At 31.7% G+C, this 12,495-nt stretch overlaps 3 protein-coding genes across 6 annotated transcripts in view; 1 reads left to right on the top strand and 2 right to left on the bottom strand.

Annotated features, from left to right (window-relative positions):
- Positions 1 to 2,674: 2,674 nt before the first annotated feature.
- Positions 2,675 to 4,398, top strand: LOC108746130 (histidine protein methyltransferase 1 homolog). 3 transcript variants are annotated; one of them, XM_018482693.1, is made up of 7 exons: positions 2,768 to 2,791; positions 2,899 to 2,985; positions 3,262 to 3,492; positions 3,595 to 3,755; positions 3,821 to 4,053; positions 4,129 to 4,244; positions 4,315 to 4,398. In XM_018482693.1, the coding sequence occupies exons 2-7, from the start codon at positions 2,940 to 2,942 to the stop codon at positions 4,380 to 4,382; spliced, it is 855 nt and encodes a 284-aa protein (XP_018338195.1). In that variant the 5' UTR covers positions 2,768 to 2,791; positions 2,899 to 2,939; the 3' UTR covers positions 4,383 to 4,398. The 3 variants fall into 3 exon arrangements, with proteins under 3 accessions (XP_018338193.1, XP_018338196.1, XP_018338195.1); XM_018482691.1 differs by having other exon boundaries at positions 2,675 to 2,985; XM_018482694.1 differs by having other exon boundaries at positions 2,675 to 2,985; positions 3,265 to 3,492.
- Positions 4,399 to 4,401: 3 nt separating this feature from the next.
- Positions 4,402 to 7,929, bottom strand: LOC108746131 (pyridoxine-5'-phosphate oxidase). The gene is made up of 6 exons (XM_018482695.1): positions 7,765 to 7,929; positions 6,063 to 6,219; positions 5,704 to 5,803; positions 5,550 to 5,603; positions 5,205 to 5,404; positions 4,402 to 4,717 (listed from the first exon to the last, which is right to left on the bottom strand). Exons 1-6 carry the CDS (start codon positions 7,907 to 7,909, stop codon positions 4,552 to 4,554), a joined length of 822 nt encoding a protein of 273 aa, XP_018338197.1. The 5' UTR covers positions 7,910 to 7,929; the 3' UTR covers positions 4,402 to 4,551.
- Positions 7,930 to 8,842: 913 nt separating this feature from the next.
- Positions 8,843 to 12,495, bottom strand: part of LOC108746129 — a 22,802-nt gene continuing 19,149 nt past the window's right edge. For both annotated transcript variants that reach the window (XM_018482690.1, XM_018482689.1), the window contains 7 exons: positions 11,949 to 12,124; positions 11,477 to 11,615; positions 11,175 to 11,383; positions 10,921 to 11,068; positions 10,264 to 10,688; positions 9,986 to 10,175; positions 8,843 to 9,700 (listed from right to left, as the gene is read on the bottom strand). In XM_018482690.1, the coding sequence (XP_018338192.1) occupies positions 9,028 to 9,700; positions 9,986 to 10,175; positions 10,264 to 10,688; positions 10,921 to 11,068; positions 11,175 to 11,383; positions 11,477 to 11,615; positions 11,949 to 12,124 (1,960 nt within the window). In that variant the 3' untranslated portion in view covers positions 8,843 to 9,027. The remainder of the gene's footprint in view (positions 9,701 to 9,985; positions 10,176 to 10,263; positions 10,689 to 10,920; positions 11,069 to 11,174; positions 11,384 to 11,476; positions 11,616 to 11,948; positions 12,125 to 12,495) is intronic.

A 12,495-nucleotide genomic window follows, 5' to 3' on the forward strand; every position in this document is an offset into this window, starting at 1 on the left:
AAGTGCGCAGATTGAATTTAGTGCACTAAATACAATAAACGCATTACATGAAATATATATCTCATGTCATAATACTTGTAATACATGTGGGAAAATTGTAATTATTATTAATTCTGAAATATTAATTCAATTTAAATGAATGTATATTAGATAGTAGTTCAACATCTTAACACACTCGGACCGGTAAGGCGCTTCGTATTTAAAGTTTTAATATAAACGGTCTCGTTTCCAATCATATTATTAATTACTTCATATACATATTTATCATTCTTATTTTTTAATAAAACTTTATAAACGTATTTTATAAGTTATTGTGTCATTTTATAAGTTATTGTGTTTATTATTATTTATATGCATTATTTGTAAATTTTTTATGAGCCATACGTACCTCTTCCTCCTATGAGTAAAATATATCCCACCCTGGGATATACGGCAAAAATGCAAAGGTTTAAAAAAGTTCATTTTTTAATACAAAATATAAATATTTCGGATTTCTAATATTTTTTTCATAATAGTAGACAGTACAAAGTTTTTACTGATATAGTTCCTTTACTTTAAACATAGTTTAATAATACTTAATAAATAATACTTAATAAATTAAGTTTTTGATGTGGCGTATATACCGGAGTTACCCTACATATCGTTCGATATGCATTTTTGTTTTGTTTCTGCTTAGAATAATAACGTCAACGTATAACGAAGAAGCATTGTGTTTGTGAGCGTGTGATCTAGAGATAACACTTTATTAACGAAAGGCGTCGAATGACCTTTGTTTATTCGTCATAGCTGTCGACTAATTGTTTCCTGCGATCGTGTTCGTCATTGACGTAATTCTTACGACTCACGATATGCTGCGTATCGAGTTTCTGTTGAAAGAACGAGTTTCTGCCTTCTATATCGATAAGAATATAAATTAATAAATTCGTTAAAATCGCGATATGCTACAGAATTTATCTCGAGCTCCACGAATGCATTAAACAATACGCGGATGATTCTATCAAAAATAGGCGACATCTAATACAACATCTGATTACTATAGAAAAAAAGTAAAGAAAAAACGAAGTAGAAATTATTTAAATAGTCATTATAAAATCGCAATCATTGATGTATAGTCGTGAACAATGTTGATATCGTCAAAGTAGTAAAAATTAGTGGACGAAGATATTTTTTTTGCAGTATAAAAATGAATAAGAATAAGTGCCCGTTTTATAATGACGTAAAACAAACGAACAATAAAATTCTTTTGTATATTTTTTCAAGCCTTTTTTAATTCCTTATGAATGACAAAATTATTGTCCGGAATCGCTGTTATCAGAAACGATTAAATTGACAATGAAAAAATAATACCGATGTAATTAATGACTTTATTCGAAAAATTATCTGATCATGGGGCAACGATAAGAACTACAGAATTTTGTCACGTATACTGTATTGTTGTAAGAAGATGGAAGAACGCAACTCTTTCTTTTTCTTGTAGAAATAAATTGACTAAGTATGTTGGCCTCAAGGGAATCTTAAAGCGAATCTGTTTTATGAATTTTTTTCAAGCACGTTTTTCTGCACTGTAAAGCACTGTCTTTACAGATTATAAAATTCTTTTTTATAGTTAAAGTATAATAGATAAAGTAGTCCAAACCGGTCCGGACTTTATGCCAAAAACGAAAAAAAAGTGTGAAAATTGTTTTGTTACCGACTTTTAATGTCGACTCGTAATAATGTATGCTTTCCATTTGATGACACAAGTTGACACAAGTCGACACAAGTTTCGTATCTTTGTCACTCTTTTAATGTCAAGAAGGATAGAACGACGCTTATGTGTCGACTTGTATTATTAAATGGAAACCATCCAATGTTTGCTTTATATATGAGTTTTATACTTTGTACGTATAAAACAATCTTGGTTTGGACTAGAGATTACACGAACAACCAATGTTGAATACTTAGAATTAGGTTTAGATACTTAATATGAAAGATTAGTTAGTTAGAAAATTTGTGTGTGTGTACGTTGTTGTGTGATATTGATATAGTAGTACATAAAGATATATCGATGTGTCACATTTTATCGGTAAAACAGCAATCTCATCGAAATTCGAGCTTCACTTTAGGATCCCTTTAAATGTATTATTTTGCAAATATATAGTTACAACAAAATAAATCTTTTAAATAAAAGACAAACAATTAAGTCTTCAATAACAGTTATTGTAGTTACATAAAAATAATTCAAATTGTGATTTAAAATTTAATTTTTCAGTGGATCTATTTCGCATCAATTCAACTTGCATATTGAATATAAACTTGAAAACTTGAATATTGCATTATAAGTTGTTTAATTTTTTAAACTCCCAAGTATTATATAATATTGTTCTCGGAATATGGATGCAGAAATTGCACAACTATATACCAGATATCGTAATTTTCTCTCCGAGCAAAGTTCAAGTTCGAGAAGTGATCTAGTAGTTTTCTGACTTATCATTGTAGATATACTGAAACGTTATTTGGTGCAGAAAGAGACTGAGAGAGGACGTATCTGCATTGAGCTGAAAAATATTTATTGGCGCGTCTATGTCGTCTACGTACACTTGAATTATAATATAAGCTGAATTATAATATAAGCACTAATATTTCTAGTGAATATTCACAATCCTCGATTTTATGTTCAAATAATTGTTACACAATTATATTATTCTGTAAATATAGCATGGAATAGTATTAAACAATTAATCACAGAAATTGAAAATCGTAGATGTGTTACCCGCCGGAAATATTAGTAGCTATGTAGTTCAACGTATATGTACGCTTTGTGCACATTAACTCAATAAATGAGTTCTGTTTAAAATATGGATATGTCCACTCCTCTGTAATGATATATATCTTATTTGATACTTTAATTTACCCTAGATGTGTGACTTTTGAATTTTTTTAATCAAACTTATCGAACAATGTTCAAATTTCGATTTGCAGAAGGTGCAGCCGATATTGATGAAGGTATGGCTAATCATTGACATTTTTTTATTATGCAATCAGAAGCAATCACAACTATTTTCGTCTTCTGATCCCTGAAGATAAGTCTTAGTTGTGGTAGCTTCTGGTTAGATAACGAAAAACCGCCCCACATTGTTGTGATAAGTCTTAAAACACGTGCCTGTCGTAATTTGAGGTTAGAGTGTTACAAAATTGTTTTCCCGCGAATATTCAATTCACATCTTTCAATTTTTACGAAGCATATACGCGCAAAGAAGTTATCTATCTAAATAATTTTAGTAGATAGCGAACAGAAGGATAAATTAGAATGGATTTCTGCTTCCAAACTTGAAATAACTCCCGAACAAATCGAAGCGAAATATGAGGCTTATTATTATACAGAGACCGAAGTGTTATCTAGTTATAATTTAAAATTAATCCGTTCCGATAAAGTAATGCAGGATTTAACTGATCAGAATATTATTGAGGCTGAGTCGAAACATTCCGATCTCATTCCAGCAAAATATGAAGGTGATTTTTGCAAATGAAAATTTTTTTTCTCAAATTTACTAATTTAAATTTTATTCGAATCTCCTTGAAGTTATGTGCTTAAAAATTAATTGTGCAATTAAGGTGGTTTAAAAATCTGGGAATGCACATTCGATCTGGGCCAGTACATATTGGAAAAAGAAATCGATTTGAAAGACAAACTTGTTATGGATTTAGGATGTGGCGCTGGAGTGATTGGTCTTCTGTCTCTTCGTAAAAATTCCACCGTTCATTTCCAAGATTACGTTCGTATGATTTATAATTGTCACGCTGAAAAGTGGGCCGTGATTAACGAAATAATTTTTTGTAGAATACCGAAGTGCTAAAATCCGTGACCATACCGAACGTAATATTGAATTTTAATCGTACGATTGTACTAACGAGATGCGAATTTTATGCCGGGGATTGGGCTTCTCTCGCGACGTTAATCGATGAAAGTAAAAAGTACGATTATATCTTTACGAGCGAAACGATTTACAATCCTGACAATTACAAAAAATTATATGAAATTTTTAAGAGAAAGCTAAAAGCAGATGGCGTTGTGTGAGTACATTGGATTACTGATGTCTTATTTTTATCATTAAAATTTAAGTTTTAAAACAGGTAAATTTCTATTAGATTTGTCGCTGGAAAAACCTATTATTTTGGCGTGGGAGGTGGAATGAGACAATTTGAGAATCTTATTTTAAAAGACGGATGCTTTGACGTCGAGTCGGTGTGGAGAAGTCAACATGGTGATTAATGATTAGTTGTAAATATATTTTATCTTTGTTAGTTCAACGATATAAATTGTATATATTTCAGGAGTAAACAGAGAAATTCTGAAACTCACAAGGAAAACGCATCAAGAATATCAAAGATCTAATGTATAACATTATTGTCTTCATAATACTATGAGGTATCGACTCGGAATATTGCGATAATCAACAATGACAATAGGTACTTCTGCAACGAGATTTGCTCGAATTTCTTTTTCTTCTTGTTTGTATACGAAATTCGTTAGCTCTCTCTGTCGTTTATTATCAATAAATGCGACTTTTTTTATGGCGAGAGTCTCTCGTATACCCATCCATCCTTTCCTTCGTGCACGAGAACATTATCTATTTTTTCATTCGTTTTTGGGCGTCTGAAACGGATTCTATCGTGAAGACGATCGCTCTGACCTTGCCAAAATTCTACAGAGTGTGGCACGATGAGATAACCGCCCCTGAAATAAGATATCTGATACAGCAAATGATTTAATCTTTATAAATAAACGATCTAAATTTGAAAATTATACACGTGACACACAGACGATACTATTAATCTACGAGTCTGTTAGCGACAACAAATATGGTGTTGTGAAACGAAGCAATATGTTGTCACACGTGATTACTTATCCTTCTTTGGTTTTATCTTTCTCGTGTAAGAAATCTTTCTATTCGGAATTAGAAATATTAACCTATTAATGCTTACGCGCGCACGTTCTCCAATTTGATAATGATTTACTACCCATTGCAGTAAACACCAATTAACAGTGGCGTGAAAGAAAGACATTAATGTTATAATTTTATACTATAAACAGTATAAATATAATATAACATATATACATAATAGTTACATTGTTGAGCTTGAAATTATGGCATTGATGTTATGTCAGTTGGTGTTTACTGAGTAATGATGACTAATTATTTTTTAATTATGGTGTTACCTACCAACAAGCAGGTCTTTCAACTTGATTCTCTGGAAATTTTGCGAGCAGTTCCTTTTCTTTAATAATAAGAGTCTGTCTACTAGCAATCACACTACTTTGCTTGCTGGCCATAGATCCGATTTGATTCTCATATGGTCGACTTCGAAAATAATGATCTGAATCTTCCGCTGAGGTTTTCTTGGCGATACCTTCGATACGTACCTAAAATAATTAGTAGTAGTAAATCACATAAAATGATTATGATGAAAGAATTAATTAAATGTTGTTGCAAAAGATAATTTTAATTCGCGAAAACTTTGCTATTTATGAGATAAAATATGATGTAAAAAAACAATGAATACCGTACACTTCGTCTAAGAGATTCCCAATAGAAAGTTAATGCAGCATGCGGATTTTCAGCCTGTAAATAAATCGAATAATATAGAATTTGTTTGTCTTCTTGGTATCAAAAAATATCAATTAAATATTTTAAAATGTCTGAATTAAATATCTGAACTCACTAATTCGCGGCCTTTCCTGCTGTCGTAATTCGTATAAAACTTGAAACCTTCTGTGCCGAAGCCTTTTAATAACAATACGCGCACGGATGGTACACCATCTCTGAAACAATTACATTACAAGATGTGACAATGTGTTGATAATTATTTGCATAATCTTTTTATGATCCATGAGCTTATTTATTTATTTTTTATTTTTCTTTTACGCGATTAATATTTTTGTTAATTAACAGATTGCAAAACACTGCTAATTATATTCATGTAAATGTTTTCTCTTTTTCGATGACATACATAACGTGTGTCTATTTATATTTAATTTTATTACGAGATAATTTTTAAATTAAAAATAGAAAAGATATTACCTTGTTGCTGTCGCGAGAAGCATCGCATTAGGCTCTAAAATTTCTGGAGTATTGCGTGCCTCCTCAAACCATGCTTTGAACTGTTCCATAGGCTCCTTGCTAATTAAATCGTTCTCCGTAAAGGTTTCATGTTTATCTTTGTATTTTATTCGCATATCTGTAGAAAAAATGAATTAAAGATAAATAGATTAATAATTTTCCGAATTTTTTTTTAATTTTGTAATATTTTTCAGTAATCTCTTGATTTTATTATTTTTTATTAATAATATTAAATTAGTCATTGATATATGATTAGTTATTAATTGTAAAAAACGTTCCGCAATATACATACGATATTTCGAGAAAATGAGATTTTGCTAAAATAGATTTCGATCGTAAAAAAAAATACGGCTAATGAAGATTAAACCTCATAGATATTAATAAATAAATATTTACTAGGAGAAATCAACAAGTAAAATAAATTTACTTGTTCCTTATCTACAATACACATTAGCAAAATGTATATATGTACAACATTATTTTTCAATGTAGTTCGCCTTCGAAGGTTCTTGCTGCTGTCAAAGTCATGTATGCACTTTCTAAATTTCAAGATAATTGAAATTTTTTACTAGCCACGTAGGATTTTCTTTAGGCACAATTCCATCAATGTATGATTAACTTTAATTTTGGTTCAAATTTACTGTTTATCTTTTTTTAATTCTAAGAATTAAAAAAAGATAAATAGTAAGTTAAAACCAAGATTAAAATTCATTTTATTTGGTGAAACTGAGCCTTAATGGTCATATGTAGACCCATCATGTGTAGACTGTACAGTGTAACTTTTTTGCGGTTAAAAAATTTTTATTTTTTTCATTTTTAATCAATTCTTGTTTACATTGCAACAATTTCATGAATTACTTAAACAAATTGAAAATAAAATGATTTGCGTTAAATAATATAAATAATATTTAAAAAAATAAATATAAAATTCAATATGTAAATAAAAATTCGAAAATGTTTTTTCTAATTAATTATAATTATTTGTAATATTATAAATTGCGTTGTTTAACATGTAAATGTAATAAACGTTTAATTTAAAATTATTTATGCACTGTAAAAAAGTCATTTTCGGATTATTCGATAACAAAATTTTTTGAAGCCAATAGTTAAACTATTTTTTCTTTTACAATTTATAATGTCAATTTTAAGATATGAAAAAATATTTTTCCTCTTTCATTTTTTGTTTCAGAGTTTTGCATTTTTATATGAAAAAGTGCATTTTTTTTCGGCTATAATTAATTATAACATTTATATACAATTTTTTATAAATACACAACTATAAATATTTTCTAAAATCTAAAGATATCAAAATATACGTAAGAATTATTTTATAATTTTTATATACTTATAATTAAATTAACCTAAGATACGAAAGGCCACCATATGTAATAAAAGTACAAAAAAATTTTTTACGCACGAGGATTTATTGTCGAGAAATTAATATAAAAAATCATAATTGAATATATAATTAAGAATATATAATTAAAAAATCGTAATTAAAATATATAATCACATTATGATATATATAATAATGTTTGAAATTATTTATCCTTCTGACAATTTTATATATATATATTTGCCACGATACACGAGCAAACATTAGTTTATTACACAATATTATACAAAATTGACAATTCTATGTGGCGGTTATTTATTAATTTACCTCCAATGTCAACAGTGTAATTCTCACTCTGGAGCGACATGATGTTGCACGACTGTTTATCCGACCGACTCGACTGCTTAACGACAGAACAGATGACCGATCTATTGCACGAACGAAGTGTGACTGGTACAAAACGCGCATGCATAGAACGCGCCGACCATCGAATCAATACATTTACAAATGGGAAAAGAAGCGACCTCGTCATTGTTATCTTGATGTAGCAATCTATTTTTCCGATAATATCGTAGTTTCATTATCACATGATAGAATTACCCAACGACGAAGTCGCTCGGTATAAATGGACCAGATATTTTTAAATCTACTATTCAAGCTGCTAAAAATTCTAAATCAAAGGAAACACTTGAAGAACGTTATATATCTATTATTTTCAATGTTCCGTAAAATTGTTTTAAAGTAGATATATCTAATACAAATAATTATTACGATCAGGAGCAAGTGAGAGGCTCGGAATCTCGAAATAGAACCTCTCTCATGTAATCCGTCATTGAAATTATCTTTTCCACTCTCTCATTAGATGGCGCAAAACGTAGGTAGGTGCACTAATTAGCACGTTGGCGGTGTTTTTAATTATTAGTATATTGCTATTGCAGTGATCTTAAGAACGTTTCAATTTTAAAAATATCTTTAGTTATTGGGTAAATAACCAATATATAACAATGTCATAATATAATTCTTTATTTTATAAATCATTTTTACAACTAATTATCAAACGATAAAATAATTATGTTGACTGTAATTATGAATCGCGATAGGATAAATTATAATTGTCCATTTGGGCAGTTTTACGATTGAAGCATATTATTTCTTTATCATTTTTATTATTTGCTAAAAATTAAGCACAGTCACGCGTTTTGCGAAGTGATATTGGTTTAAATAGCGACATTTCCAGTTTTAAATGCATAGCAAGTTAGCGCAAATTAATTTTATATATTTTGTATCTATATCTCTGTATATTTACAAAACTAATTTACTAACTAACTCGTTGATTAACTATAAATATAACTTTCATATTCTTTAAATAAACGTATCATTAGCATTATCTTTGTTTATTCTGAATTGTCTCTCACGGCTTGTTTAATTTTTAAATTTGTGTGAAAGATTTGTGTGAAAGTGATTCAATCAGACAACATAAAGTCCAAAATTGGGACATGAACATACCACATATCCCATTTTTGGATGTGCAAGTTATCTGATTTATCGCTTCTCTGATGGCAGAACCACATTTACGTTCACTATGGATAGTTAAGCTCCCACTACTGGCAGTGATCTATTTGGCGCGATCAGGGGCACTTTAATCATTCCGTCACTATTTTTCACACCTTCGAATTGTGTGTCATCAACGTTGTTCGTTGTCACGAACGACGTAACAGTTTGCATAATAAGCGATGGTTTAGTATTTGTCGGTCTCGTAACTCGCTCGATTTTTCCGGCGCGATCCCAGCTCGTCTGATTTTCGCGAGTCCGCGTTGCATCATTCGCGATAATCTGGGAACTGATTTTCTGCGAGAAAATCGCGTTACGATCATTCCGCGTATCGTTAGCCGTGCGCACTCGTAATCGTCGCCGGCGCGTTCTAATTGTAGTCATAGTATTGTTTTCATCATTCTTTATAACTCTCGCGGTAGTGCTCCTCGGCGTTTCGATCGTGGTCGAGGTTGTTTCGTTCAAACGACGATTTCCACTGTTGTCGGCGGACGCGAGCGAGTCTGTGCAATTTGGTGGTGGTTCTCGGTGCAGGTACGTGATCGGCCAGTGTCTGCCATAGTAATTAGGATCATATGGATGACGATCATCGGGACGATCGTAGCGATCTTCGCCACCGATCATCGGTCGGAACGGACGTGGACTCGGTAGATAGGGGTAGTATTTCTCGCTACAAGGTCGCCATTGATCCTCTGATAATCCCACGTAGCACCTGCAATTTATTAATTTTTAGTTGTCTGGTTCTATTTACAAAGCACAAAGGAATCGAAGAAAGTTGCAGTATGGGAAGTAACAGGACACGCCTCTTGTCAATGAGGCTGTTCAGTTTTATGTATTTGAACGCAGGATAAAATCATTCTTATCAAAAAAAAAAAAAAGAAATATTTTTTTGTCGCGTTTATAACATAAATATCGTCAACTATGAAATTTGAGATGTAAAAAGAAAAGTAAAAGTATATTACGTTGTGATATAATCGAGTTGTAATAATATAGGTACCATGGATAATGATATCCTTGCGAAAAGCCGCAATGATGAGTCGGTGCGCAACAATAGTCCCAGCTGTCGAATCCGCCTTCTTCAGTCTCGCAGGCCCAAAATCCAGCGAGTTTATTTTTTTCGCACTTTGTACCTCTTTTACACGGATGACCGTTTACCGTGTAATAACGGAAGGTCGAGAATTCATCCGCTGATTTAAAATAAATTAATCAGTTTCATTTTACGCAACATTTTGCGAATAATTAAAAAATCCATAATTGTTAGATTAATCCACTCACGGTAAAGAGATCCGAATCCACCGAGATAAATTCCGTATTTGTCACCACCGTATCCATAACTACCAGAAGGATACGGTCTGACAGGATCAGGGTTATCAGGATCGAACGGTCTCACACCATGACTGCCTGGTTTCATAAAGAAAGGTCTTGGATCGATATAAATATCATCGGGTCTTAGACTTGGATATCTTCCGAGATTAAAATCAGGTCGCGATTGATCTGAAAGCACTGGTTTCGGCGGATTTGGTCCACCATGCCCGTGAGCATCGTCCGGCGAATAACTGGTGACCACACAGTAAGGATCGAGATCTTTCCATGTGTAAAGAACATGATCATTGTCGTAGGTATAGTCTAGACCCGGTCGCAAGTCCCTTATAGGTACATCGCTGAGCAAACAATTTTCTTCTGTGCCATGCGTAGTGAGCCTGGAAACGAAGTTAATGTATATTAATAAGAATTAAAGATAAATAATGTTATTTTGAAATTTTTATTTTTTAAAAGAATAGAAAAGTGGCTTTATTATTGATTTCATTTAAATTATGAGTGAAATTTCAGTTTATAAGAAATTATAATTATTATAATTATTATTAGAAACGTGCATATTAATGTTGTTATATTAATTTATTAAATTCAAAACAACATCCAAGAATTTCTTACTTGTAACTGTAAGACAAGCAAGGAACGGAATCAGTTTCTCTCATTTTTGAGCACTTTTGTCGACAGTCTTGTTCCGAATTCACATATATTGCCAAGAGCACAGCATAAGGTGTCAATTTGCACGGTTTGTCGTATCCAGAATAGCATACTGTGAAAAGATTTGTTAACAGAAAAATTTAATTGATATCAATTATGTTCAAACGTGAAATAGTTAATATTATATAATATATGTGCATTAGATTGATGTATCTTGCCTTCGTCTCCTTGCGTTTGTTTGCCATTGTACCGTTCCATATTGAAAAACGGTACAGCATAAGGTTCGCATCCTCTGCCGAAACTGCCTCTTTCGTATACTTCTGCTCCGTCCATATCCGGCATGTGAGTAGGGTTGATATCTTGCGATGGCCAATCACTTAGGTAACAATTAGTTAGAATATCCGATCGTCCATGTTCCAATCCATACCTGAAATATATTTCGCAATATATAATACCTTACTAAAACAATCCATTTAATGTAGTCTACTGCTGATACTGTACTTCGGCATGAAAGACTTACTTGAACGTGAAACTTCTACACATAAAATCGTGCGTTGTCATACATTCTGCTTGACACTCTCCTAGATCGTTGACTATTAGCGATTTTCTAACGACGTCCGCGGGCATTCCAAATCCACTTCTGACTCTCCAAAAACATTCTAGAAAAATTTCATAAAGAAAAAACAAGTCCCTCAAGTGACTCTCGAGAATTTTATCAAACTGGGAAAGAGAGAAAGAGATAGGCAATTCATTGTTGTCGATTTTAGTTGTTACCGGAAACACAAAGCGGAACGCATAACGTATAGTAACGCAATCGAGGGCAGTAGTGTAACGCTCGAGACGATAAATTGCATTGTTTGTTGAAAGACAATTTTATTTATCCCCTGAGTAGTTTAGGAAACGGAATAATACATTAAAAATTATTTTGATTAAATTGCATTTGTATAATTAAAAGTAATTCACAGTAAAGTTACTTCAATCAAATCGTATACCATCTGGAGGATGCGAGCTTGGTTCTCTCCTCGCGCTGCATGTTCTCGAATTAACGATTATGGCGTAAATATCGTAATCACGATCAGGTTCGAGATCAATGTAAAAATTCAGATCTTTGTATGAAACATCGCTAAGAAGACAATTGTCCGTTGGGTCCGTGGGTGCTACATTGTATCTGTCCAATAGTAACGTAAAAAATTAAATTAGTATTATGTACGAATTTGATACTACTGAGACTAAAGGATCCTACATTAATTATATGGAAAATTTGATTTCGATCAAGTCAGTTTTCATATATAATGTAGTTAATAATGATGAATAAAAGATGTTATCGACACAAGGCTCAACAATGGAGTTGAACAATAGTTTTTAAGTTGGTGTATAAAACTTATACTTACAGAGCATCTTTGACACATCATTGAGTCTTGTGTCTATGATATATCTTTTGTTCATAATATTATAAGCTACATTATGTGAAAACAAACTGATTTCATCAGTATCTAATTTTCCGTGTAATTAATGCGAGATCCTTTGTCATACTACTGA

Source organism: Trachymyrmex septentrionalis, unplaced genomic scaffold, assembly GCF_001594115.1.
Source record: "Trachymyrmex septentrionalis isolate Tsep2-gDNA-1 unplaced genomic scaffold, Tsep1.0 scaffold16, whole genome shotgun sequence".
Classification (NCBI taxonomy): domain Eukaryota; kingdom Metazoa; phylum Arthropoda; class Insecta; order Hymenoptera; family Formicidae; genus Trachymyrmex; species Trachymyrmex septentrionalis.

What these genes read in the sequence shown, in the direction of transcription:
- LOC108746130 (XM_018482691.1), top strand. Translation starts at nt 2,940, where the DNA reads ATGTTCAAATTTCGATTTGCAGAAGGTGCAGCCGATATTGATGAAG. An exon ending in CTAAAAGCAGATGGCGTTGT is followed by an intron (nt 4,054 to 4,128) that starts GTGAGTACATTG and finishes AATTTCTATTAG; the next exon opens with ATTTGTCGCTGGAAAAACCT. An exon ending in GGTGTGGAGAAGTCAACATG is followed by an intron (nt 4,245 to 4,314) that starts GTGATTAATGAT and finishes TATATATTTCAG; the next exon opens with GAGTAAACAGAGAAATTCTG.
- LOC108746131 (XM_018482695.1), bottom strand. Translation starts at nt 7,909, where the DNA reads ATGCATGCGCGTTTTGTACCAGTCACACTTCGTTCGTGCAATAGATCG. An exon ending in CTTCTCGCGACAGCAACAAG is followed by an intron (nt 5,804 to 6,062) that starts GTAATATCTTTT and finishes TAATTGTTTCAG; the next exon opens with AGATGGTGTACCATCCGTGC. An exon ending in GCAGGAAAGGCCGCGAATTA is followed by an intron (nt 5,604 to 5,703) that starts GTGAGTTCAGAT and finishes ATTTATTTACAG; the next exon opens with GCTGAAAATCCGCATGCTGC.